Genomic DNA, 24,730 nt, shown 5'->3' on the forward strand with positions numbered 1-24,730 from the left:
AAGTAGGAGCTTAAAGCGGTAACATTTATTATTTCACAATTTCACTGTTATCTCCAGTAACCAGCACAGGGAATAGAGGATGAACTCAGTGAATTTTTTGTTTTTTTTTCAAATAGGTTCTGTGCCCAACGTGGGGCTCAAACTCACGACCCCGAGATTAAGAGCCGTAGGCTCTACCGACTGAGCTAGTCAGGAGGCCCTCGGTTAAAGTTTTGAACGAATTCTAATAATGTGCTTCTGTTCCAACGTTAAGAATTCTTGTTTGTCTCCCTTCTTGTAGGTTCCTCGCTCAGGGTCCAGCATAGAATTAAAGCGCCTATAAACATCTGTAAACATCTGCTGAACCGAGCTGAGAGACAAAGCGGCTTAAAGCAACAGGGGAGGTCTGGATCCCGCTTCCCCAGCACCACCCCCACCCCGCGGCTCAAAGACAGAGCTGGGACAAAGGCCGGAACCTTAGCAACGCAGGCAGAGCGAAGCCGGCTGGTTGCAGAGTGCGTCACTTCCGGGATCCGCCACGGGGAACCACTTCCGGGGGAGCGGCCGGGCGGCGCGGGAGGTGAGTGCGACGGCGCGGCGGCCGGGCTCGGGCTTCGGGGCGGGGCGGAGTGGACGGGGCGGTGGGACCGGAGGGGGGTTGGGCTCGGGCGCCGCGGCCCGGCTGCTCCCGGCGGCGCTGCTCGGCTGGCCCCGGGGACGCCGTGCGCAGGACGAGAATAACTTCCCGGGGCGCTCGTCAGGAAGTTACTTGCAGAGGGGAATTTGAGTCCCTGGGAGGTGGAGGGCCTCGCGCGGTGCCGCCTAGTGCGTTTGTTCAGAGCCCGGGCCTGAACCCTGCACTCGCTGCCAGGATCTGGCCTTTCCTCCCACCGGGGGAGCGTTAGCAGGAGCCCGGGCTGCGGGGTCATTCGGGCCGAAGTTCGACTTCTGAGTGGGCCCCGTAGTGCTGTGTGGTCGTGGGCCATCTCTGGTTGCCTCCCTGGTTCTCAGTTTCCCCCTCTGTAAAAAGGGCACATAGGCTTGACCTGAGGATTAAATGAGATGGTGAATGCAAAGCACTTAGTTAAGTGCACAGTGCGTGTGTGTCGTAATGAACCAATATTGATAAGTTAATATTAGCTAAAGTCCATGCTTTATTCGCATTTGGCTCCGTTTCCCCCAATGTCCTTTTTCTGTTTGAGGATCCTGTCCAGGATACTGTATTACATTTAGTCGTCATGTCTCCTTAGGTTCCTCTTGGCTCTGATAGTTTACCAGACTTTGTTAGATCAACTTGACAGTTTCCAGTATTATTGGTTAAATATTTTGTAAAATGATCCTCAGTTGAGATTTGTCTGATGTTTTTTTTTCCGCATGATTAGATGGGAGTTAGGGGCTTGGGGGGGGGGGAAACCACAGAGGTAAAGTGCGGTTCTCATCACATCACATCAAGGGTACATACTATCAATATAAGTTGTCACTTGATGTTAACCTGGATCACTCGCTTGAAGTAGTCAAGTTTTTCCACTGTAAAATTACTTCCCTTACTCCCCTTTTCCATATTGTTGTCTTGGAATAAAGTCATTACATGCAGCCCACACTTAAGAGTGTGGGCTCATGCTTCACACTTGAAGGCGGAGTATCTACGTAAATTATGTGGAATTCTCCATGGGAAATTTGTCAACTCTCTCCCATTTATTTATTTACCTATTCAATTATTTATATCTGTATGGGCTCAGACATTTATCTTCATACTTTGGGTTATAATCCAGTAATACTATATTTTATTGCTCAAAGTGTACCAGCTTTGGCCATTGGGCACTCCTATCCCTTTGACATGCCCCAGCGAATGTATGTGTGTGTTTTTAAAGATTTTATTTATTTATTAGAGAGAGAGGGAGAGCACAGAGGAAGCATGAGAGAGAGAAGCAGGCTCCCCGCTGAGCAGAGATCCAGACGTGGGGCTTGATTCCAGGACCCTGAGATCATGACCTGAGCTGAAGGCAGTGGCCTAACCCACTGAGCCACCCAGGCTCCCCCCCCCCCCCGCTTTTTTTTAACACTTTATGTTCCAGGCTCATCTTGTATATTTCATGCCTCACTCCTAGAATGAAACATTTCTCCAAAGCCTTGCTTCCTTTTATTGGAGAATGTATTAAATACCAAGACTTGGTTGTTAGGTGTGATCATTGCTCCTGCGATGCCCATGCTTCTAGACCCTCAGTGCAAGAGACAGATGTGTGTATACTAACTTGTATATATACACATACCTATACATATTTCTTTGTGTAACCACCTGTATCTATATTAAGCTAAATATGAGTTCGTATGTGCAACTCTCATCAGTTCCACATGGATCATTCTAGCCTCCTCTGGCTTATCTGTAACCACCTACTCCATCTGTGACTAATCTAGCTCCCACCATCTACCATCCATTTACTCAGTTGTTCGATTTCAGGATATAGAGTGGTTTCAGAATTGTTAGCCTCTGCTGCCTGTGGGAAGGAACTTTATCCACTAGAGAATACTGTACACATGCAGTTCCTTTTACCTTTAGTCCTACAGACTGCACTCATTTCCAGAGTTAACTGAGGTCTGCACCTGATTCCCCTGCCCTTTCAGTGACGTTGTTTAATGCATTTGTAATACATTTAGATTCAGAATGTCACATTCTGTGTTCCATCCTGGGATACCCTGACCTCCGAAATGATTTTTTTTAAACATTTGCATACATGACGGTTTACTCTTTCTGCTATAAAGTTCTGTGGGTTTTGACAAATCCTTAATGTCTTGTTGTTTGCCATGACAGTATCATACAGAATAGTTTCACCTTCAGGGATAATTTTTAACATCTTTCTTTCAGATTTCACCTCAGCAATGCCATTGGCTCTCTTTGCAAAATATACCCGTAACCCCAGAACTTACCACCCCAACTGCTGCCACCCCAGTGGTGGCCTTTTTTGACTGTTTCAGCAGCCTCCTAACTGGTCTCAGCACTCCTACTTTTGTCCCCCTGCAGTCTGTTCTCAACACAGTGGCAGCCAGAGGGACTGTTTTATTTTATGTGTATTTTTTTTTAAGATTTTATTCATTTATTTGAGAGAAAGAGAGAGGGCACAAGCAGGGGGAGCAGCAGACAGAGGAAGAGGGAGAGGGAGAAGCAGACTCCCTGCTGAGCAAGGAGCGCGAAGCGGGACTTGATCCCAGGACCCTGGGATCATGACCTGAGCCAAAGGCAGACACTTAATGGCTAACCACCCAGGTGCCCCAGAGGGACCATTTTAAAATGAGTCAGACCCTGTTATCTTCTTTGCTAAATACCTTCAAGTGGCTCCCCTTTTACTCAGGGGAGAAGCCAAATGCCTTATAATGGCCTATTGGCCCTACACAGCTTGCTCACTCTCCTGTTCTCCTTGATCATAAAGCTCATTCCTGCCTCAGGACCTTATCCCCGCCGTTCCTCCAACCTGGGTGGGGTACTACTCCAACCGATATTTAAATGACGTTCCTTCCTGTGCTTTCGTTTTGCCTCTGCTGAACCGTCACCTTCCCAGAGAGGCCCTCCCCTCACCACCTCATATAAAACCGTACTCCCTCTTTATATTTTCTCATAATACTCAGCTCTGACATTATATTCCATGTGTATGTGTGTGAGTGTCTCCATTTGGATGAAAACTCCGTGGTGGGAGTTAGAATACCACTTGACACACAGTGGTGCTCAATAAATATGTGTCCAATGAATGAATGTCTCAGACCACTAGTCTGGCATTCAGGGATGAGCTTCAAGGGTTTTAGTCACCTTATGAAATTATTTGTCATGTTTGATAATAGATGAGTAAGTAGTTTTTATTAAATTCTGGTAGGGGTATGAGATTTCCCCAACGTATAAAAACCTCTGCTCTTAAAGCAAGTCTGGCTCACCGTGGGGCCAGAGACACCGCAGGATAGTCAGCTCTGCCCTGACTCACTGGGAAAGCCTAAGCAAGCCCCGTGCTTCTCCACTCCTACCCTCATTGTTAAATGAAGCAGTTGGTTGAGGCATCTGCTCTTGCTTTCCAGGTGGGAAATAGGCATAGGCTTCATCATTCACCAAATATTTGAGTCAGGCCCTGGAACAAACTCAGACCCAGGGCTCCTGCTGTCTAGGGCCTTATAGTGGAACAAGTAAAAAACATTGGACTCCAGACTCCTTATTTCTCAAATAATAAGAAATATATTTTGAATTTTGGCCCAGAGCACACATACTTGGATGTAAATGGATATAACTAAAAAAAAGCTTCAGGATACAGTATTGACCCTTACTAATGTGGTATTTTCCCTCCCTCCCCCCTTCCTTCCTTCCTTCCTTCCTTCCTTCCTTCCTTCCTTCCTTCCTTCCTTCCTTCCTCTTCTGAGAGAGAGAGAGTACAAGTGAGTGGGTGAGGGGGAGGGCAGGGGCAGAGAGAGGGAGAGAGAATCCTTAAGCAGGCTCTGCGCTTGGAGCGCCATCTCACTTCCCTGAGCTCATGACCTGAGCTGAAATCAAGAGTCAGATGTTTAACCGACTGAGTCATCCAGGCGCCCCGCTAATGTCATATTTTCTATTGTCATTTATTTAATTAAATCAAGTGCTGGCTAATGAAGTTAAAAGGAAAAAGTGCTGCTTGCAGCCGCCTAAGGGGTTTCTGTGGCTCACTGATGGGTCACAGCCTGCACTTTGAAAACCATTGGCCTCGTGGGGAAGAGCTCAGGCTCTGGAGGAGCCAACCAGTTTGAAGCCTGTCTTTACCACTCATTAGCCACGTAGTCCCGGGGCAGGCCACGTAACCTCTCCAAGCCTCAGTTTCCTCGTCCTCATTAGTATTCCCGCCTCCCCAGGTGGTTGCGAAGCGAAGAGCATCTCGCTGTGAGGTGTGGTGCACACCTGGCGATGGTTCGCTGGTTGCTGTTGCCGCTGCTGCAGCCGTGGCAGGGGGTGGGGAAGACAGGCTGGCACAGGGAGTCTGAGGGCAGCCGCCTCTCACTTGAGATCTGCAGGATGAGTAGGGCTCATGTGACTTCTGTACTCAGGAACCGAAGACCCAGAAACACTGGCAGGAAGGCTGGGAAGTCAAGCGCAGGGGCGCAGAGAGAACTAGATAAGAGTTGTAAAGCATACCCGGCCTGTGTAGGGCATTTTATGTTTTCCAGAACCTTTTCACAACTACTCTTCCGTTACACCTGTGCTGCCCAGTACGGGAGTCCTTGCTTGAGTGGCGAAGATTCACATCTTCCTAGGCTGTTTGAATCTTTGGGCATTGACACCAAGTGTATACATGGTTGCAGTCACAGTGTTCGTACAATTGTCTCTTTTCAGCGAACTATTTTGCAAGGACTTTCCGCCGACCTGACATACGTTGTTTATATTTGCCATTTTAATGAAGGGGAATACGCCATGACGTGCCGTAATTGGGTAACTGCCTCTTTATTGTCGGATGCTTTAGTTGCTTCCTGTTTTTCAGCATCATGAATAGCACTGCCGTGAACTTTTTTGTACCTGAAGCCTTTTTCTTGTTTTGATTGTTTCCTTACTGTAAATTCTAGGAAGTGAGTTATTCAGTCGAAGGAGATAATCACTTTTATGGCTCTTGTTATATATGGCCTTATTGCCATTTAAAAAAAAAGCTAAATGCATTATAGCTTTGAATAAATATTATTGTTTGGTTTATGAGACTATCAAGTCTCCAGGAGGTCAAGAGATGGGCCTGAAGTGTAGCTAATTGCTGAGAGAGTCAGGCTTTTTGCCCCTACCCTCAGGCTCCATCTTTTTATTGTATTCCAAGTATTCATAACAGTGTTGCTGTTGGTAACACTAGTTAATCTAAGTATTGATAAGTTCAGTAGGCTTGTTACAGCCTTAAGCCTAAAGCTTGGGACCAAGGGCATTTGTAAAAATGTATACTTTAGGGGCGCCTGGGTGGCTCAGTTGGTTAAGCCTCTGACTCTTGATTTCGGCTCAGGTAGTGATCCCGGGGCCTTGGGACCAAGCCCCGTGTTGGGCTCCGCACTCAGCTTGGAGTCTGCTTGTCCCTCTTCCTCTGCTCCATCCCCTGCTTATGCTCTCTCTCTCTCAAATAAGTAAATAAAATCTTAAAAAAAATTTTTTTAAAAAATGTATGTGTTGTGAGCTGCCACTGTGAAGAAACGAGAACACCTTGGTGTTCACGTGCTGGTTTCCTGGCAGGGCAGCACGTTTCCTCCAGGGAAGCTGTTCCCGTGGCTGCCCTGGAATTCACTTCAGGGCCAGTTCGTGAGCCACCCCAAACAATCTGCCTGTGTCTGAGCGTCGTCATACCTTGTATTTGACCAAAAATGGTATTCCCGAGCTCGAGGCCCCACCTGATTCACCACACTTGGATTCAGATGATGTTGGGTTCTTTCCAGAAGTCAAATCCTTCCTGGGAGGGTGAAGATCTGCCAGCTCTGAGGTTTTTTTTTTTTTTCCCCCCAAAGAGGCCCCAGGCTTTGAAGGTGGCTCCCAGGAAAAGCAGAAGTGATGTGAAAGTGGCCACCCTGTTGGCACAGGCATGTGATCTTCCCAAGTGTCCAGGTCAGAGGGGACAGAGTACGCATTTGCGTGAGTCCCACTGTTTTCTTTTTTTTATTTATTTATTTTTTATTTATTTAAAGATTTTTATTTATTTGACAGAGAGAGACAGCCAGCGAGAGAGGGAACACAAGCAGGGGGAGTGGGAGAGGAAGAAGCAGGCTCCCAGCGGAGGAGCCTGATGTGGGGCTTGATCCCAGGACTCTGGGATCACGCCCTGAGCCAAAGGCAGACACTTACTGACTGCGCCACCCAGGCGCCCCCCCACTATTTTCTGAGAAGGTCTTTCTGCTACCCTTTTGTCACTCCTCTGACAATGGAGCAAAGCAGGGAAACTGCAGTGCCACTGTGGAGAAAGGTCTTAGAACCTTCTCTTTAGCCCAAGGCTAGGAATACAGTGCAGGCCATGTGTGTAATTTTACATTTTCTAAAAGCCACATTTAAAAAATAAGCAGAAAAAGGTTAATTTTTTTATTGAAAAATATACGTAACATAAAATTTACCATTTTAACCGTTTTTTTCTTGTATTTTAACCATTAAGTGTATAGTTCAGTGGCATTCACAGTGGTGTCTAACCACCATGACTGTCTATCTCCAGAAGTCTTTCAGCATTCCAAACTGACAGTGTCCCCATTAAACACTAAGTCCCCACTCCCCCCGCCCCCCCCAGCCCCTGCTAACCCATATCTAATTTCTGGCTCTACGTGTGTGCCTGTTCTGGGTACCTCTTACAAGTGGCAGCATACGACATTCGCCCTTTTGTGGCTTATTTCGCTTAGCATCAAGTCTTCAAGGTTCATCCATGTTGTAGCGGGTGTCAGAATTGCGCTCCTTTTAATAGCTGAATAGCATTCCTTTGTACATATGCGCCACGTTTTGTTAATCCGTTCGTCTCTTGATGGGCTCTAGGTTGTTGCTATCTTGGCTGTTGTGAATGCACCTGTGAACACTGGTGCACAAGTACCTGTCTGAGCCTCTGCTTTTCGTTATTTGGGATATGTCCTAGGAGTGCGGTTGCCGGGTCACGTGGTAATTCGGTGCTAACCACTGTTCTCCAGTTTGTAGTTTTACTCTCTCGATAGTGTCTTTTGATGTACCGATTTTTAAATTCATCCTGATGACGTCCAATTTATTTTTTATTTTGTTGCCTTTGCTTTTGGTATCCTGTCTAAGACAATCATTGCCAAATCCAAGATTTTCCCCTATGTTTTCTTCTGGGAGTTTTATAGTTTGGTCTCTTCAGTTGAGATCTTTGATTCATTTTTGAATTCATTTTTGTATATGGTGTAAGGTTCCAGCCTCATTATTTTGCAAGTAGATCTCTGGTTTTCCCAGCACCATGTGTTGAAAAGACTGTTCTTCCCCATTGAATGATGCTGGCACCCTTGTTTGAAAATCAGTTGACTACGTATGTGAGTGTTTATTTCTGAGCTTTCTATTCCATTAGTCTGTACCCTTATCCCAGTACCACACTGTTTTGCTTACTGTAGCTTTCTAGTAAGTTTTGAAATCAGAAAGTAAATCCTCCAATTTTGTTCTTTTTTTAAGATCAGGTGAAATTAACACAATTTAATCCAGTATATTATTTCAACATGTAATCAATATAAAAACATCATTAGTGAGATACTTTACATTTTGATGTTCCTGCTGTGCCCTAACTTGAGTGTGTATTTAACTTAACAAGCATCGCAGTTTGGGCCAGCTGTATTTCAACTCCCGATAACCACATGTGGCTCATGGCCACCATATTGGATAGCTCAGATTTAGCAGGAAATCGCATTGTGGCACAGATCTCCGAAAACACAGAAGGCTTTGGAGTCAGGTGGGCCGCGTTCCAAAGTCCGTTTGCCCCTTTCTCGTTGTGGTGGGCAGAAGGAAGCCACTTGTGGGCGCCGTGGTAGACGGGAAGCGGTTCAGTCATACCAGGGTAGGAGGCCAGCAATAAGGAAGGCACGCTGGGGAGGTGACACTTGAGCTCAGCCTTGGAGGTGGAGTGGGGGCTTCACCAAGCAGTCAGAGTGGAGAAGGGCATTCTTGGCAGAGTGTGCAGCCTGGGCAGAGGCCCAGGATTTTGAAAGAGCCCATGCTCTTGAAGAACTACAGGCAGTTCTTTCAGCTTGACCAGGGTATTAGGAGTGGGGGCCCTGGCGAAAGGAGAGGCTGGCTGAAGCTGGACCTGCTACCACTGGCCAGCACTGCCCCTGTCATTCATGTCCCCAGCATCTCTTATTCGGGTTACTGGCAGTGGCGGCCGCCTCACTGGCCACTGTGTCTGTCTTCACCCCCTCTCCCCACCAATTAAAATGTAAGTCAGATAATGTCACTTCTCTGCTCAAAAGCCTCGGTGGCTTCAGTCAATCCAGAAATGCCAGGGTCCTAGTGGGTCAGCCCGCACTGCTCCCTGGTCTTCCCTCCTTCGTGAGCGCTCTTCTCTGGCCATTTTGGATGCATTTCCCTGCCCTGGGGCCTCCACAGTTGTTTTTCTCTCTCAGATGTTCCAGTGGCTCACTCTCACACTTCATGGCTCTGCCACTCAATTTCCATCTCTTCAGAGGGCCCCTCCTGTCTGTCACCCTGTACAGAATAAAACAGTGCCCTTCGTCAGTTCTGTTCACAACAGTTGTCACCAGCTGGCAAAGCACGTCTGGATGTGGTGTTAGCCGCTGCCCTGAGACGCAGGCCCCAGGAGAGCAGGGAGATGTCTCTTCTCTCTCTTCAGTGCTTGGTGTTCAGCAGGTATTTGTTGAATGAATACCCGGAGGAATAAATGAATATGTGAACAGAACCTGAAACGTAGCAGGCTTTCACATGTATGTTGTTTAGAGATTTTTGTCGAAGTGTTTGCCTTTACTTGTTTTCCCTAACTTTGTATTTGGAAAAATTTCAAATATACAGTAAGTTGAAATAATAGTCCAATGACTCTCCATATATCTTCCACTTGGATTCAAGTACTGTTAACATCTCACCACACTCGCTTTGTATATTCTTGCAAGTATGTGTGTGTTTGTGCAAGTGGAACCATTTAAAAGTCCGTTGTAGAAACATGACACTTAACCTTTATGTTTAGAAGTTGTCTCTGGAGAGTGGTGAATCAGAGAAGACCACAGGCAGCAGGTGGCCGAGGCCATGGCCTCCGACCTGGACTTCTCACCTCCCGAGGTGCCCGAGCCCACTTTCCTGGAGAACCTGCTACGGTACGGACTCTTCCTGGGGGCCATCTTCCAGCTCATCTGTGTGCTGGCCATCATCGTACCTGTTCCCAAGTCCCACGAGGTGGTGAGTCCTTCCCTGTGAGCCTCAGCTTCTCAGACTGGGTTCTAGGTACTAAAAACAGATACTATGGCAAAGAAGATCAGTTGGGACTAAGCCAGATTCCCGCCTTGTGGCATTGAACCACATGACCAGTGTTTTATTTGTTCATACGCATTAAGCAGATTTTTATTTACTGCCTATTACATGTCAGTCTGTGGCAAGATGTAGTGTCCGTCCTCATACAGCTTCTAGTCCTTGAAGGGCAGGGCAGATATGAAACAAATACGCAGGTTTCCATGAGAAGCCCAGGGCAGTGTGAGGGCGCATGTCAAGGGGAAGGACCTGGTCTTACCCTGGGTCAGGGGAACTGCATTTGCAAGGGCCCTAGTTCAAGTCTCGGGATGGCTGTGGCCAGAGCACAGAGGGCCATGATGAAGGTGCAGCCAGGGGAGGGGGTGGGGCCCAGAGGGTTTTAAGACACTGACAGGATCAGGTTGGCTTTTTGTTGCTTTGACTTTATTCTATAGGTCTCTCTATTCTGTAGCATACTACCTCCTTCCACCACCCTCTCTCCCCACCCTCCCTTTTCTCTTGACTTTAATTTGTTGGAGAAAGCAGGTCATTGTCGTCTATAGGATTTAGCTGATTGCCTCTGTGCAGTGTCATTTAACCTGTGTCTCTGTTCCCTGTATTTCCTGTCAATAGGAAGTTCAATCTAGATGCTTGAGTCAACTCAGATAAGGTTATTTGGTGAGAATACCTCCTAGCTGGTGCTGTGGAGTTCCTGTTACATGTCATTGATGAGCATGTGGTGTCTGCTTGTCACACATTTAGAGATTCCGGGATTGATCGGTGGGTTCAGGTGGTGTTAGCTGATGCCTTTATTAACAAATCCCCACCAGTTTTTCACCTAAGTGTTTTCAGCATCCATTGCTGAGCTCCAATATTTCCTTCTGCATTTATTAGCTGGCATTCTTCAACGAAGACGACCTTTTCCTCATTGCCTATATGGTTATTCTGAAATGCTGTTCATAGTAAAGGCTGGATAAATGCTTGGTTCTTTCCATTTATTAATTTTTAGAGCAGTGAGTTTGGACTCCAGCAACCTCCAGTCTCGACCAACGAAGCTTTGATTTTCATATCATTTTGCGCACACACACACACACACACACACACACTTATTATTTATTTATATTTATATCTGTTTTTTTTTTCAAGATTTATTATTTGAGAGAGAGATGGAGGGAGGGGCAGAGGGAGAGAGAGTCTTAAGCAGAATCCACGACGAACACAGAGCCCGACACCTGGCCCGATCTCACCACCCTGAGATCGTGACCTGAGCCCAAACCAAGAGTCAGACGCTTAACTGACTGTGCCACCCAGGCACCCCTTGAACATATATTTTTATATATTTGATAAGTTTTTAGTTTTTTTTTATGTTCAAATGGTTTCAAGGGGAGCCTCATCACGTTGTGTGAAATATTATTACCAGGGAAGTTCATTTGAGACTCATTGCCTAGGACTTCTCTTGGGGATGGGTCACATAAGCACCCTCTGTTTATGGGCCAGAATTCCAGACTTCCAGAAGGAAAGCAGGTATGTGGCATAAACCATATTGATTGGTTTAGGTACAGTGAGTCACTCTTATCAGTTCTGGGAATTGTGGGAACCACCCAAAATCCAATTTCCCAGGTGCCAGCCAGGGGCCAACCTTGCAAGTAGGCCTTTCTAAAGATAAAAGGTTTTTTTTTTATATTGACTCTATTCCATATACTTACAATATATTTATTATAATTTAAAAATAACTACATTGTTTTTTACTACTAAGACTCAGAGTGAAAGATAAGATTTCTTTGTGGTTCTTTCTGGCTTTAGAATATATCCCAGTAGGGATGTATGGTCAGAGTACTGGGTTTAGTAATTCTTCTCTTCTTATAGTTATACTCCCATTGTGATATACAGTTAGGCTAATTTGCTTCAGCTTGTTTTGAAATTTTAGGGATTTTTTCCATTTTGATTTAATTAAAAAATTACATAAACTGTTTATGTACAATATTTCTCCCAAAGTCAAAATGATACAGATTTATCTATTTATATATATATATAAATATTCTCCCCTTTGATACATAAAAGATGGCATACTATCAAATACAGTTTCACATGTTTCTTTTTTCACGTAACAACATATAGCATATTCTGGAGATCCATTTTTCTTGGAGATGACTGTGTCCCAGAGACCCTGCCCATGTAGCTGAGAGGATAATGGCCATTTACTGATGCAGTGGGGAGCCGTGGGGAAGGAGCAGCGTGGGGTGGGGCTGGGGAAGAAGTGTGCTGAATTCAGTTTGAGACAGGTGCCTTTAAGGTATCCAGGTGGTTCTGCCAAGTAAGCAGGTGGATCCACAGGTCTCTAGCAGGAGGAGGGTCCGGGCTGAGTGCTGACCAACATGTGGGAGTTGAGACGGAATTGAAGCCGGGCAAGGACGAGGTCTCCGGGGCGAGAACATGGGCTGAGATGAGCAGAGGACCCCGGCTGCAGCCCCAAGGCACTCCAGCATGTAGGGGGCAGGCGGGGGCTGGGGGTGGGCAGGGAGGCACAGCCACTGAGGGCACGGGAAACCTTGGTGAACATGGGCAGACTCATGGCCTCTGAGGGTTCTGTCCATCTCTGTTTCTTATTCTGGTATTTTGAGAAGGAGGTCACAATTGGAGTTTTTCCACGCACAATTGTATCACACTCTGAAAACGTAATCCCTGTGCTCTGGGGCTCTGTCCTCACAGACACGGCATGCTATTGGGTATTAACAACCATTTTTATTGTCATTGGCCACTGACGAAGCCTGCTACGAGTCCCGAGGGAGGGAGGTGATGAATGTTTTTATTTTATAGGCAGAGATGTAGAGTCAGAGGTGTGTGGCGTTTTCGAAAGCTGCTCCTCACCTCCTGTTGTGTTCTTAACCCTTCCAGGCTGGCCATAGAGGCCTGGGTCCGTTTAGCAAACAAGAAAAAGGGGGTGATTTTTACTCATCTCTTTGAGGTTCTTAGTGGCACAGTGGGTTGAGGCCTCTTGAGGCAGGGAGTTGACAAAGGGCTCAGCCATATGCCTGCTCCGCCACTTTCCCTCTCTGCCATTTAGAAGTTAATTTGGGACAACAGCCTCGTCTTTTGAAATATAAATATAGTACATACCATCTCATTTTAATTTATCTTGCAGTTTAGGGGAATAAGGCTCACATAAGTGAATTGCCTTCATAACTGAAACTTACTGTTTTTAGCTTTTTTTTTGTTTTGTTTTGTTTAAGCTTTTCAATGGATCAGTAACAAAAAATACAGTACTGGTAATTAAACTTTTTATTGGTGTATCAGGCCAACAAATGGCCCCCAGTTATACAGGGATTCTACTGCCAGCTTTCCTCAGTGTGCCCCCAGAAGGCAGACTTCTCTTACTCCCCACACTCCCAGATAGATGGAAGGGAACACAGTATTCTGTGCACAGTCTCATGAAGAGAGGGTGAGTGCTGGGACTGTGCTCAGAGAGGCTGAGCCTGCAGCTAGCTGGGATTTGGAATTTGGATGGGGATGGAGCAAAGAAGGGGATTTTACTTGGGGCCAGGGAGCTCTTAGGGAGGAAGGGTACCTGTGGGGATAGCTGGTGGGGACCCCGGGCAGCCCGAGGGCAGGAGGGAAGTGGAAGGTGCTACTGGAAGTGGAGGGTGCCAGGAGGTGGGAGAGGGTAGAAGTGGGGGTTGGAGGACCCAGAGAACAATCTTGCTCTCTTTGCCAATTTGCTTAGGGCAAAATCATCCCTCTTGCTTGGCCTATAGAAACAAGGTTTATTAGTGGCTTTTTGGGTCAGAAGATAATATTTTTGGCTCTAGATGATGGGAAAGCCTTTGTAAAGCAAAAGAATGTCTTTCCTGTTGTTCCAGTAAGCCGATTTTTTGCAACTAGTTTATGACTTCAGTACTTCAATACTTAGCAGATTATTTGAAAGCTCTTTTGGGGGTAATCAGGGAAGAAAAAAGGAACACATTCAAATGCTTCCCACCCCACCCCCTTCTGTTCATAGTGGGAGCAAGAACCAATTTGCAAAATCAAAACTAAAGTCCTTTCAGTCCTAAGCCAAATGAGAACGTGTTCGTGTCGACACCTCATTAAACCAAGACCCGAGAAAACAAACACTTGTGTGACCCTGATTGAGGCCTGGGCCACACTTAATCCAAGCATTTTCTCGCAGGCTGGATTCTCAAATATGAGATAGTAGATCCTTACACCATTTCTGTCTAGTCCAGGATGGTACATACATGTCATCCCTCGTGCCACGTCTGATGGATTGTGTCGTGGCTGTAGCGGGTGGATTCTGGGCCTGCTTCTAAGCTCCAGGTAAAGTAATTGATCATGGCTGTCTGCTGTGAGCAAGGGCCTGGGAAATCCTTGGGCTGGTCCACGATTTTCCATCTGTCTGCACCTGCCTAGGGGGTTTTCAAAGGCCTGGACTGCACCCCTAGAGATTCGGATTCTGTTGTTCACTGTAGCCCACTTTGGTATTTACTCGAAGTGCCCGGGTGATTCTATTATGCAGCCACTGGTCTAGTCTTTAGACTATTTCTCTGAAGCACAGCCCAATTTTGGGAGGGTAGGAGGCATTCAGTTCTACATGTGTTAAGTTTGAAATAATAGCAAGACATCCAAGTGGGAAAAAGGGAGCCAGTGAGAAGTTGGGGATAGAGACCAGGAGAGTATTTTATCCACATGGCTTTACTACTGGAAACCCGAAGAGTGAGTTGCTGAGTTTCTCAAGGGAAATTAAGAGTCGGGGAAGGCCTGAACTTGGGGCCTTCCTGACCTGCTTGAAGTAGCTTCTGTGCAGTGTGAGTATACCGAAAAGATGCAGGTGCCGTCCCAGAGCAGGGGTGCAGCTGGGCCTCTGGAAGAGGTGGCGACCAGGACCCTGTCCCTCACCATCTGCATCACCTCGGTCCCCACTCCCTGTCTGCCTCCTGTCTTTCACTTCTCTCACCAGGGCCCTGCTTCCTCTGCTCGGGGTCCCTGCGGTGAGATGAACCATGGCTGCTAACAGCTTCTAAGTGTATGTCTTTCAGCTGCAGTGTCTGGAGGCTGCCTTCTTGCTTGGTCTCAGTTCCAGAATCCCCAGGGAAGGAACTGTAGCTGACCCAGCTTGGGACAGCTAGGGCCCGTGTGGCAGGAGGGGCAGGCCACGTCCTAAAGGAGCAGGGGTGCTGTGCAGACAAAGCTGGGGTCTCCGTTCGGGTGGCTCTCTCAGAAGACAGGGCAGAGCAGCGGGCAGAGGGGCCTGCCGTCTCCCAGGAAACCCCCGTCATTTGAGGAGAGCACATGTCCATCCCGGTCCCCACAGAGACGGTGCAACAAGGGCTACGGAGCGACCGAGGAAAGGCTGCTCTCCCCCGGAGTTTGGCTTCAGTAGAACAAAGTTCTTAACAGCTCCTGAATCCCTAGGGGTTCCTTGGATAGGCTTCAGAAGTCTGCATGCTCCCTGAAAATGTGAACAAAAATGTGATGTTTTTATGCTCAGGCGTATCTTCTGGGAAGATAGGCTATAGCTGTTCTGAGAGTGGGGTGTGGTTCTTTGATGAGGCGGGGGCCAAATTCCAGGAGTTTAAGGAATGGGTAGTGAGGACATATAGGTAGGCAGCCCCTCTCCCCTCTCCCAGAAGCCTGCCGGAGCTTACTCCCAGCCTCTTTTGGATCAGTTTCTTCACAGAAGGCTGATCCAGTTAACCCGAAGCAAGTGGGTGTTGACTTTTAGTTCAGAGACTCACGAAGCAGATCATAGTGGTTCATCTGGAGTGAATCACAGATTCCCCTAGAGTTCGGGTGCTGACTGTTCCCATCTCTTCACATGTATATGTCACATCTCTGCAGCTGCTGGTACCTTCGCTCGCACTCTGCTGTCTCTGTGTGGACCGCCACAGTCTCTTCTTGCAGTAATGGGGACTCTTTCTGTTGAAAGTTCCGAAACTCACCTCCAGCAGTTTCACTGGAAAGAAACTGTATTGGTTCTTAGAACTGGGAATTTCAAGGCGCAGCTGGGCTCAGAGGCTCTAAAGGTCTTCAGGGCTCTGTCCCCGTCTCCTGGCTTCCCTGCGAGTGTTGGCCTCATTCGTAGGCCCTCGCCATGTGTCTGGAAGATGGCTGCAGCGGCCCCTGTCTGCTTCCTTACTGCTCATCATTTACAAGCAAGAGAAACCATCTCTCTGCCTATGCTCACTTTCCAGGTCTCATGGAAGGTCTCTGCTTGACTCTGGCTTGACCACATGCTTGCACCTTGCCCCATAGGTGGGAAGGGGCAGTGGTACCGTTTCTGGCCGGGCCACATTTAACTGGCCACACTTGTGGCCACAGTGACTGAGAGTCCCCCCTAGAACCACATGGGACCGAGAAGGGGCAGAGCCCCCATGGGAGGGGGGTTGGGCAGACAGACAGCTGATGCCCAGCATTGTGACCCAGTGGAACTCCCCAGAATAGCAAGAGTGGTGGCTCTCAGTGTGATGCCCACATAGGCTTCGCTGTCTGCTAGAAAGCTCTGCAGTGTTGGAGCCCTGAAAAGGATGGAGCCTTCCCGGCAGTGGCCTAGAAGTTCAGGACCCTGTTGGAAAATTCTGTCTGAGGCTGCCAGAGTAAATAATTAACTCGGGCAAGTGTATATTATACCTATTCTCAACACCTCAGGAGACAGGCTCGGAGAACGAACTTTGCAGTTTCTGCCCGGTATTTTTTTAAGCTTGGGAGCAGTTTGCAGCTGAATTGGGCTGCAGGGTGTTTTTTACTTAACGAGCCCTTGTGGAGAGATTGCTGTGTGGTGGGCAGGGTGACGGTCTAAACATGGTTTCGAGATGTGTCCCGTCTCATGGGAGAGACCGCCGGACACACAGACAGCCACAGGCCAGCCAGTGGGAAGGGCCTGCAGTCCCAAGGCTGTTCTCTGTAATCACAGTTCTCCTGGCTGCCAGGCGCGTCCTGGACACCGTGTCTTCGTTCGCCTCTCGGAGCCCACGTGGACAGCCTCCCCCACTCCCTGTTCCAGCTAGTCCCATCCTCCTCTCAAGGGCCGTGCCGGCACGACCTCTGCAAGGTCTTCTCAGCCCCTACCCTGCCCAGGGCCTGGGACGAGAGCACGCAGTAGGACGGACGGGAGCATCAGTCCTGGGTACACCTGGTCTGAGTGTGGCCCACCCTTCACGTCCTTAAGCCTAGGTCCTGAGCTGTAGAGGGACGGCACGCGCTCCCAGCCCAGAGATCCTGGGGATTGCGTGAGAGAAGGTGCGTGAGGGTACGTGCACATAGCACAGTGGTTTTCTTTCCCTGGACTGCTTGAGAGGAAAGAATGGTTTTGGTCTGTATGGAATGATGCTTTGTTCTGATTTATCAGACTGAATCCACGCTGTATAGTGGAAATCATAAAATTCTGAATGCTTTCCCTGCTGGAAGGGATTGGATGCATTGTGGCACAGATTCGATTATTTGAATCTGATGAATAGCAGCAATTTTCTGGCCTCGTAAGCAGCTGTGGAGCTGCTTCATTATTGATGAGGCCCGTGTCCACAGAGGACTGGAGCCTCCGCAGAGCCAGGCACCACCTGGCGGGGGACGTTTTCGTTTACTCCCAACGGCGTGATTGCCGAGGAAACTTAAAACTGGCTTCAGAGGAGGCTCGGAGTTCCTGGATTTGAAGGTGGGGCTGTAGTGCTTGGAGTCTCCCTACCTTGTCCCAGCAGAATGCGTTTGAGGAGAAATTATAAGTCAGCCATTCGTTCAGAGTCGTTCTTGCTGGCTAGGAATTTGGAGCTACAGCTCTTTGTGGCTAGGACGCCAGCATCTGAATCATGTGCGTAAGAGCTGCTTTTGCTTCCCTGCAGCTGGGGGGGAACTCGACTGCACCCCGATGGACCAGTCACTGAGACTCAGTGAGCCTCAGTTTCCTTGCTTGTAAAACGGGCTCACAGTGGCTGGCTCGTTAGGGCGATGCAGGCTCAGCGAGTGGATGTTTGGTGCACATTGCTAAGCGTGTGTTCTCTTCATAACCCCGTGGCGCCTGGCACAGAACCGCATCCACTGGGCGCCCGCGGATAGGTGGGAGGTCTGGGAACCTTGGCAGAGCAGGAAAGGGAACAAAGCATGTGGGCAATACCGGTGGGCCGGTAGCCCGGCGGGACAGAGTGGGCTGCACGAGGGGGCGAGCCAGGAGGCAGGGCCAGTGCCGGAGTGGAGTGGCCCTGGGGGCCACAGGGAAGCTCTTAGAAATTTGTCTCCTACAAAGTGGCGGACCAGAAGCACATTTAAAGCAGCAGACAGACATGGTCAGGACTGTTGTTTTAGAATAGACTGAAAGCAGTGGGGCGGATGGCAAGGAGAATGTGGGGGCAGCGGGGGGCTGTGGGGTCTGGCCTGGGCACAGTACCGTGTGTCGAGGGGCCGGGTGGAGTCGAGAGCCCCTTGGAGAGTAGAATGCTCAGGAGCTGGGGCACATTGGATGTGGGGGTACAAGGGAACGTGAGAACCCAGAAATGACTTGGAGGTTTCTAGCTTGGGTAACTGGGTGAGGGACGATGCCAGAAACTGAGGTGGGGAAGGGAGGAGGAGGTCTGGGGTGAGGAGGAGACAGATAATATGCTCAGATGACTCGATGACTGTACTATGCACACACACCCACAGAGAGCTGCCTTCGGCTGTAAGAAACAAAGCCCGGCGCGAGGAGCGCTAACCCGCTCTCCTGACTCCTGTTGGAACCGCAGTCACAAACAAGCGGCCCGAATGACCCATCGGCAGAACGTAGAACGGGCCGTTCTTGTCATTCCCCCTGTGCAGCCTGTGGGTCTGGGTGCTGCTAAATAGAGAGTGGATTTCACAGTTAACTCGGGTTCTCGGTCTCTAGCCCTGAGGTCCCTAGGCCATCTGGGACCCTATAACCAGTAAGAGCTGTGGTTCACATCCTGACTCTGCCGCTCACCAAATGGCACCTTAGGCAAGTCACATAATCTCTCCGAGTGTTTCTTCTTCCGTCTGTACCGTGGGGCTCAGCATGGTACTTCGTGAGGCTAAAATAAGATGTGTCCACACCACACAGCCCAGGGCCTGGCACAGTGTACATACAGCCGTTGTGGCTCTTGTTGTTACTGGTGGCTGTGCCGAGCCATACTTTAGGGAATGTATATTGGGTTTGACATCTGCTAGCGTCCTCTGTGCCCATGGGAAAAGTGAGACCTAGTCCTCAGTGTTATATATATATGTAAATGTTTATTTAAGTCATCTCTACACCCACCATGGGGCTCGAACTCATGACCCCAAGATCCAGAGTCACTCGATCCACCAACTGAGCCAGCCAGGAGCCCTTAAGTGTTTTTTTTTCCATGATGACAAAAAGTTCCCATGGTTATGGGAGATCTTGCCTGATCTTCCATATTCATTTACTCATTCATTCATTCATTCATTCATTTATTCATTGACGATTGAAGCTGTCTCAAGGAGCTCACAGGCTAGTAGGGGAGACCAACAGGAGAAAGTGTAACTGGTGGCATGTAATGTGGCACTATGTTGTTCCTCAGTACCGGGGGTGGGAGGTAGGGGTAGAGGAAGGGATGTGCCCTGCAGTGAGTAGGAGTGCATTCTTAGCTGGGCCAAACCACAGGGAGGGGTTTGCTGGGTGGCCAAGAAGGGTGCTCCTCTTGTTAGGGGTCACCAGCAGAAGCCCTGGCAGCTGACCCAGTGTGGGGTCTGGAGAAGAGCCCAGAAGAAGCTAGAGATGTGGCCTCCTTAGATGCCATCTCGTGTGTGAAGCATGAGGCTGTGGGAGATAGAAAGCCCCTAGAAGGTTTAAGGTGGGCGGGGGGGGGTTCTGCATGAGACATGGCATAGAGCAAGGAGGTCAGTTAGCAGTGGAGGAACTGATGTAGGGACTTTGGTGCTGGAGAGAGTGACCAAGTCAAGAGGTAGAAGGGGTTGAATCCCCAGAATCTGGTGCCTGATTGGACGGTTGGGAGGAGAGGGGGTGGGGTCACTGGGACTGTGGTGGCTGTGCCTACAGGTGGGGAGGAGGACCTGGCCTGCTAGAGAAGGGGCTGTGCTTGGTCTGGGACAGTGGAGTTGGAGGTGCCTGGGGGGCGCCGGTCCCGGTTGTCTGACAGATAGCTGGGTCAGGAAAACGTCTGCTCAGGAGAGAGGTCAGAGAGGTACTGGCATGGATAAGGCACCTAAGAGAGGGTCTGTAGAGTGAGGGAGGCCCTGGGGCTGGCAGGCGGGTGTCACCGTCCCTGTGGATTCTGAACTGGACCCCCCTGAATGTGGAGGGGGCACCAGCTTTTAGAGGTTCGGGAGCTCTGGAGAGCCTGGCAGGCTTGGCAAGTTCCCTGTGCGGAAACCATTCATCCCATCAGGGCCTGTTTGTCTCGGGCACTCAGGGACTGACCGGTTTGCACTGGCCTCAGAGGCACTGCACTGGGGACAGTTTCCAGCTCCTGACATCTCCCAAAGACTGCGCCCTGTGGGGTTTGCCTTAAACAGTAGCCTTCCTGCTGTGCTCTGCGCTGGGGGTGGGGGGGTGCTCAGCCTGTGCACTTGACACGCTGGCCCCTCTGAGGTTCTGTTTTGTTTGTTTGTCTTTCTAATGGGCTAACGGTCTTCCTTTCTTTTTTTTTTCTTTCTTCCTTTTTTTTTTTTTTTTTTTTCTTTTTGGACCAAGTTACATTAAAGTATCGGCCCAAGTTGACAGGCTGAGGTCGTCCAGCGCTACCATAGGAGATCTGGCCAGGGGAGGGGCCCGCCCCCTGGTTATCTTGGGAAGATCGCCCGTGGGTACCTGGGACTGGGCGGGGCCTTTACATCTGGTGTCTCAGCTGGCAGGCTGGCGGGCTGGCGGGGTGGAGTGGCAGCAACGGTGGCTGATAAGAGGGAGCTGACAGACCTCTGGAGTAGGCCCACATCGGTGTGGACGGCCCCTCTCCAGCCGCCATCACGCCTCTTCTGTCGCCCCAGAGCTTGAGGTGCAGGGCCAGGGAAGGACAGAGAGCAGAGCAAACTGCAAGCTGGGAGTCGGCCAATTCAACCGAGGACATATTTTTCTCTTCCAGAAGTGTGCTCCTTCTTAGTATTCTTCATCTGCTTTTTATTTTCCCATTTTAAATAAAAGAACACAGGTACCAAGAAACATTTCCTTACTCTTGTGCTGGAGCCGTGAGGGGTGTGGGCACCTGAGTAAAGGGGCAGCCACTGCCCATCCCGTTTCTTCCACCAGGAGATGAGGGGCTGCCATTGCTAGGCGTTTAATGTTTTCAAGAAAAGCTAGGGGTCTAGGTTGAATGGGAAATCTACCTGTTGGCTCAGATTTTTAAAAATAAACACTGTGCCAAGTGAACTCCACCTGGGTGCCGGAGGAGGCCGGGGGCTGTGGTCAGTGGTCTCCAGGCCAGACACGCCTCACTCACATCCTGCCTGACCAAGGCACAGTGGGACTTATCCCCTGGGGGTGGGGGAACACTTGATAGGACTGAGTCCCTTCCAGAGTCTTCTCTGACATGATTCTTTGTGACTGTGGCAGGCTGAGTCCCTTTCCCGGGACTGTCTTCACCGTGCAGTGAAGGCCAGGGCTGGGTCTATGGTTTTGGACCTGTTTTTAAAGCAGCAGAGCCTTTGCATAAACCAAATCTTACAGGGAACAGGACACACAGAAAAACCAGGGCTGCCCGGGTTGTAGGGCGAGTCTGGAGTTCTGCCCCAAGGCTGCCCTCTGCCCTCCTCCACAGGGTGCCTCCACCCGGCCCCACAGAACACAGTGTAGTGGTGGCCCAGCTGTGGGCCAGCACTCTACACCCCTCCCAGCCCTGGCATGCTGTGGGTTGAGTGGGAGAAGGAGGACAGCAGGGCCGGAAGGAGAGCGAGCCACGGTGGGTCTGCCCCACAGCCGGCTCCTCACCTGCACTCTGGCTGGTACGTGCGTGGGGCGAGCAGCCGGCCACTGGGTGCAGCCGCAGCCGCTGGGCGCTTTCCATGCATCTTGGCCTCCTCCCATCAGCCCTCCACAGCTCGCATCACTATTTCCATTTCCCAGGTGGGTAAACCAAGACCCAGGAAGGGGAAGTGAGTTGCCCACAGGTCACTTGGCTGGGCCTAAATTCCACCCAGGCCTCTGAGGCTCCAAAGGTTGCCTCCTCCCTTGGGGCATCTTTCTTTATTCTTCGCTGAAGACTTCCCTGCTCCCTGGGGGCAGCCCTGCCAAGCTGAGGCTCCCGGGTCCCAGCAGTGATGGTTCCCATCCCTGGTGTTTCTGGGGCTGTGTGCTTTAGCTTGCAAAGCCCCCTTCAGACAACGATCTCGTTTTTGCTGGTGTCAGACTCGACTCGTCTAAACAGGACTCTCCTTTCTGTTGCCACGCAGGAGGCAGAGCCCTCTGAGCCCAGAAGCGCGGAGGTGACAAGGAAACCCAAGGCTGCTGCTCTTTCCGCCAACAAGAGGCCCAAGAAGGAGGCCAAGAAGAAGCGGTAGAAGAGGGGACCTGCAGAGCCAGGCGGGTGGGGCAGGGGCCTTCGGGGGCAGCCCTCTGGGACTCAACGTCCTGTTTCCTCAGTCGTCCCAGGGTCAGGGCTGAAGTGGCTGGGCCGCTGTCTGACCACAGAGATCTGGACAATCATGATGGTCCCCAGGCCCCAGCTGGGCAGCCCACCACTTCCTCTTCTTTCTGCTTCCGTGACAGTGTAGAGCCAAGGGACTAAAACAGCGTGTGTGCAGAGGCTGTGTAAGAGGTCTGTCTGTTCAGAAGTTGGGTCAGCTCAGAGTGACATTTGCATACTTAATCATCACGGCCAGCCTTCAGTCCCCCACTTGTGGATTTCCACTACATTTTAGAGTCGTGATCTCATGCTGACAAGCACCGCCCCTGCCGTTACGTGTGCGCTGCGGATCTGCTGATCAGCCGCCTTAGTGTCTGCTGCGCAGATGGAGCCAGGCCAGGTCGTCCCCGTGTGTTTAGGTCAAGACGCCACGGCCACTGCGATGTAGGTGGTCCCTCGGGTGCAACAGCCAGGTCCGAAGCTGGCTGGAGAGCCCGCGGGAAAGCCAGCCAGGGTTACGCCTGCTTCTCCGCTGGCAGACGGAAGGGAGTGGGCTGTATGAGTGCATGTTCTTGGGCCCAGACTTTCTTAGGCTCTGAAATGGGGGGCTTGTCCATCTCAGACCGACCTCTTTTCAACCCGTCTTGGCACATTCTGCGTGTGCCCTTTGGCTTCCATCTGTACACCTCCCCCCCCATTTCTTTCAACCCCAGAACAGTGAGGAAACGTCATCTGGGCAAGTAAATGTCAATAAACTGCTCCCGTGCAGCCTCCTGCGTGTTATCTGCTGCTGAGGGCGGGGCGGGGGGTGGGGGGGTCGGGGCCCTGCCCTGGGTGCCGGGAACTGGCTCCCCGCAGAGAAGTGGGAGAGTAGGGCCGAGGACGGTCCAAGCAGCGCTGCAGGCCGAGCCATTCCGGGACGGGTTTCAGGAAGGGTCCACCCGACCGCTTCATGCGGCCCTTAGTCATTGGAAACACTCGCGAAGGTCCATGCGTGTGTGAGAGTTTCCACCCGGGCTGGGCCCCCCTCATTCCCCAGTTCCCATTTGCCAGAGGAAGACGCTGCTTGTCCTCCAAGCAGCTTGAAAAAAACCAGCTAGAAGGCCTCATGTGGCGTGGGGTGGGTCTCGCAGGTCCGGTCACGTGCCCTGAGTCAGCTGCCAAGGAAAAGCCTCGAGCTCTGGTAACTCTGATTTGCCGGGCTGCTTTCAGCGTGCCAGACACTTCCCCAAATGTCGTCACAAAGAGTGAGGAGCCTGCATCACTTCCATTTTAGAGATGGGAGACTGAAGCCCGAAGTACTTCAGAGTGCCAGAAGTCGGGCTTGGGCCCAAGTCCACGGCCCTTTCCTTGGTACTGAACAAATACTCAGCGAGTGTGGGTATGTGCGGTGTGTCAGGGGCCCCGCTAAGGTCTGGGAAGTCGAGGGGCTGGAGCCTTGGCGGAGCAGGACCAGGCGTGGCCGGATGTTTAATGAGAGCCCCGTGAGATGCTGCATACCAGCTAGGCGCCCGGGATGCAGAAAGGAGGCCGCTTGCCTGGCCCAGTGCGCCTGGCCCCGTGGGAGACTCAGACACGGAAAGAGACTTGGGGTGGGGAGTTGTCCAACAGGGGAGCAGCAGATCCTGTGGGAGGTGAGCAGAGGGACACCCAGCTCCGTCTGGGTGGTCAGCACACACCTGGCAGAGGGGAGGTGACCAAATGGAGTCTTAAAGCCTGGCTGGAGGTGAGACCAGAGGCAAATCATGCTGGGAGAGTGGGGATGGAGAGTGGGGGCAGATCTCTGGAGCGGACCTACTCCAGCCTCCTGCAGGGGAGACAGTTTCTGGCTCACAGGAACAAGGCTGCCTCAGGTCCAACTACCTTAAATCGTCTCCCTTGGAGGCTGTTGGCCAGAGAAGAGCCCTCGGAAGTGAGAGGGTCATCTTCTGCTCCACCAACTCCTCGTGCCATGCTTACTGTGGACAGAGTTCGCAGCCTTTTCTGTCTTGACTGCCAGGACCCCACCTTCATGTGGTTTTCCTCCCGCATCACTGGCTCCCCCTCATCAGAGGGGCCCCAGGTCTCCATCCTCGGTCCTCTTATTTCTGCACACATCCCTCAGAGCTCTCATCCAGGCTCTTGGCTTTAAATTCCACCTACATACCTGCTGATGTCTCCCAAACAAATCCCTCCAGACCCCCGTACTGAGCTCTAGATGCGCATATCTGACTTCCTGCTCCTCTCTCCAGCTGGGTTCCCAACACACGTCTTGGCGCAAATTCCTGATTTCTCATCAGCAGTCCCAAGTCTGAGCTTTTTGTGGCTGTCCCCATCTTAAAGAGCGTCTTCATTCTTCCAGTTGCTCAGGCCA

At 50.4% G+C, this 24,730-nt stretch overlaps 1 protein-coding gene across 4 annotated transcripts; it reads left to right on the plus strand.

The window, feature by feature from the left end:
* Positions 1 to 331: 331 nt before the first annotated feature.
* MANBAL (mannosidase beta like) lies at positions 332 to 23,145 on the plus strand. Of its 4 annotated transcripts, none has more exons than XM_040638293.1 (3): positions 332 to 559; positions 9,612 to 9,817; positions 22,205 to 23,145. In XM_040638293.1, exons 2-3 carry the CDS (start codon positions 9,671 to 9,673, stop codon positions 22,310 to 22,312), a joined length of 255 nt encoding a protein of 84 aa, XP_040494227.1. In that variant the 5' UTR covers positions 332 to 559; positions 9,612 to 9,670; the 3' UTR covers positions 22,313 to 23,145. The 4 variants fall into 4 exon arrangements, with proteins under 4 accessions (XP_040494227.1, XP_040494225.1, XP_008696342.1 ...); XM_040638291.1 differs by having other exon boundaries at positions 405 to 559; positions 9,612 to 9,820; XM_008698120.2 differs by lacking the exon at positions 332 to 559 and adding an exon at positions 6,473 to 6,547 and having other exon boundaries at positions 9,612 to 9,820.
* Positions 23,146 to 24,730: the final 1,585 nt, after the last annotated feature.

The sequence above is a fragment of the Ursus maritimus genome, unplaced genomic scaffold (genome assembly GCF_017311325.1).
Source record: "Ursus maritimus isolate PB19 unplaced genomic scaffold, ASM1731132v1 scaffold_22, whole genome shotgun sequence".
Taxonomy (NCBI): Eukaryota; Metazoa; Chordata; class Mammalia; order Carnivora; family Ursidae; genus Ursus; species Ursus maritimus.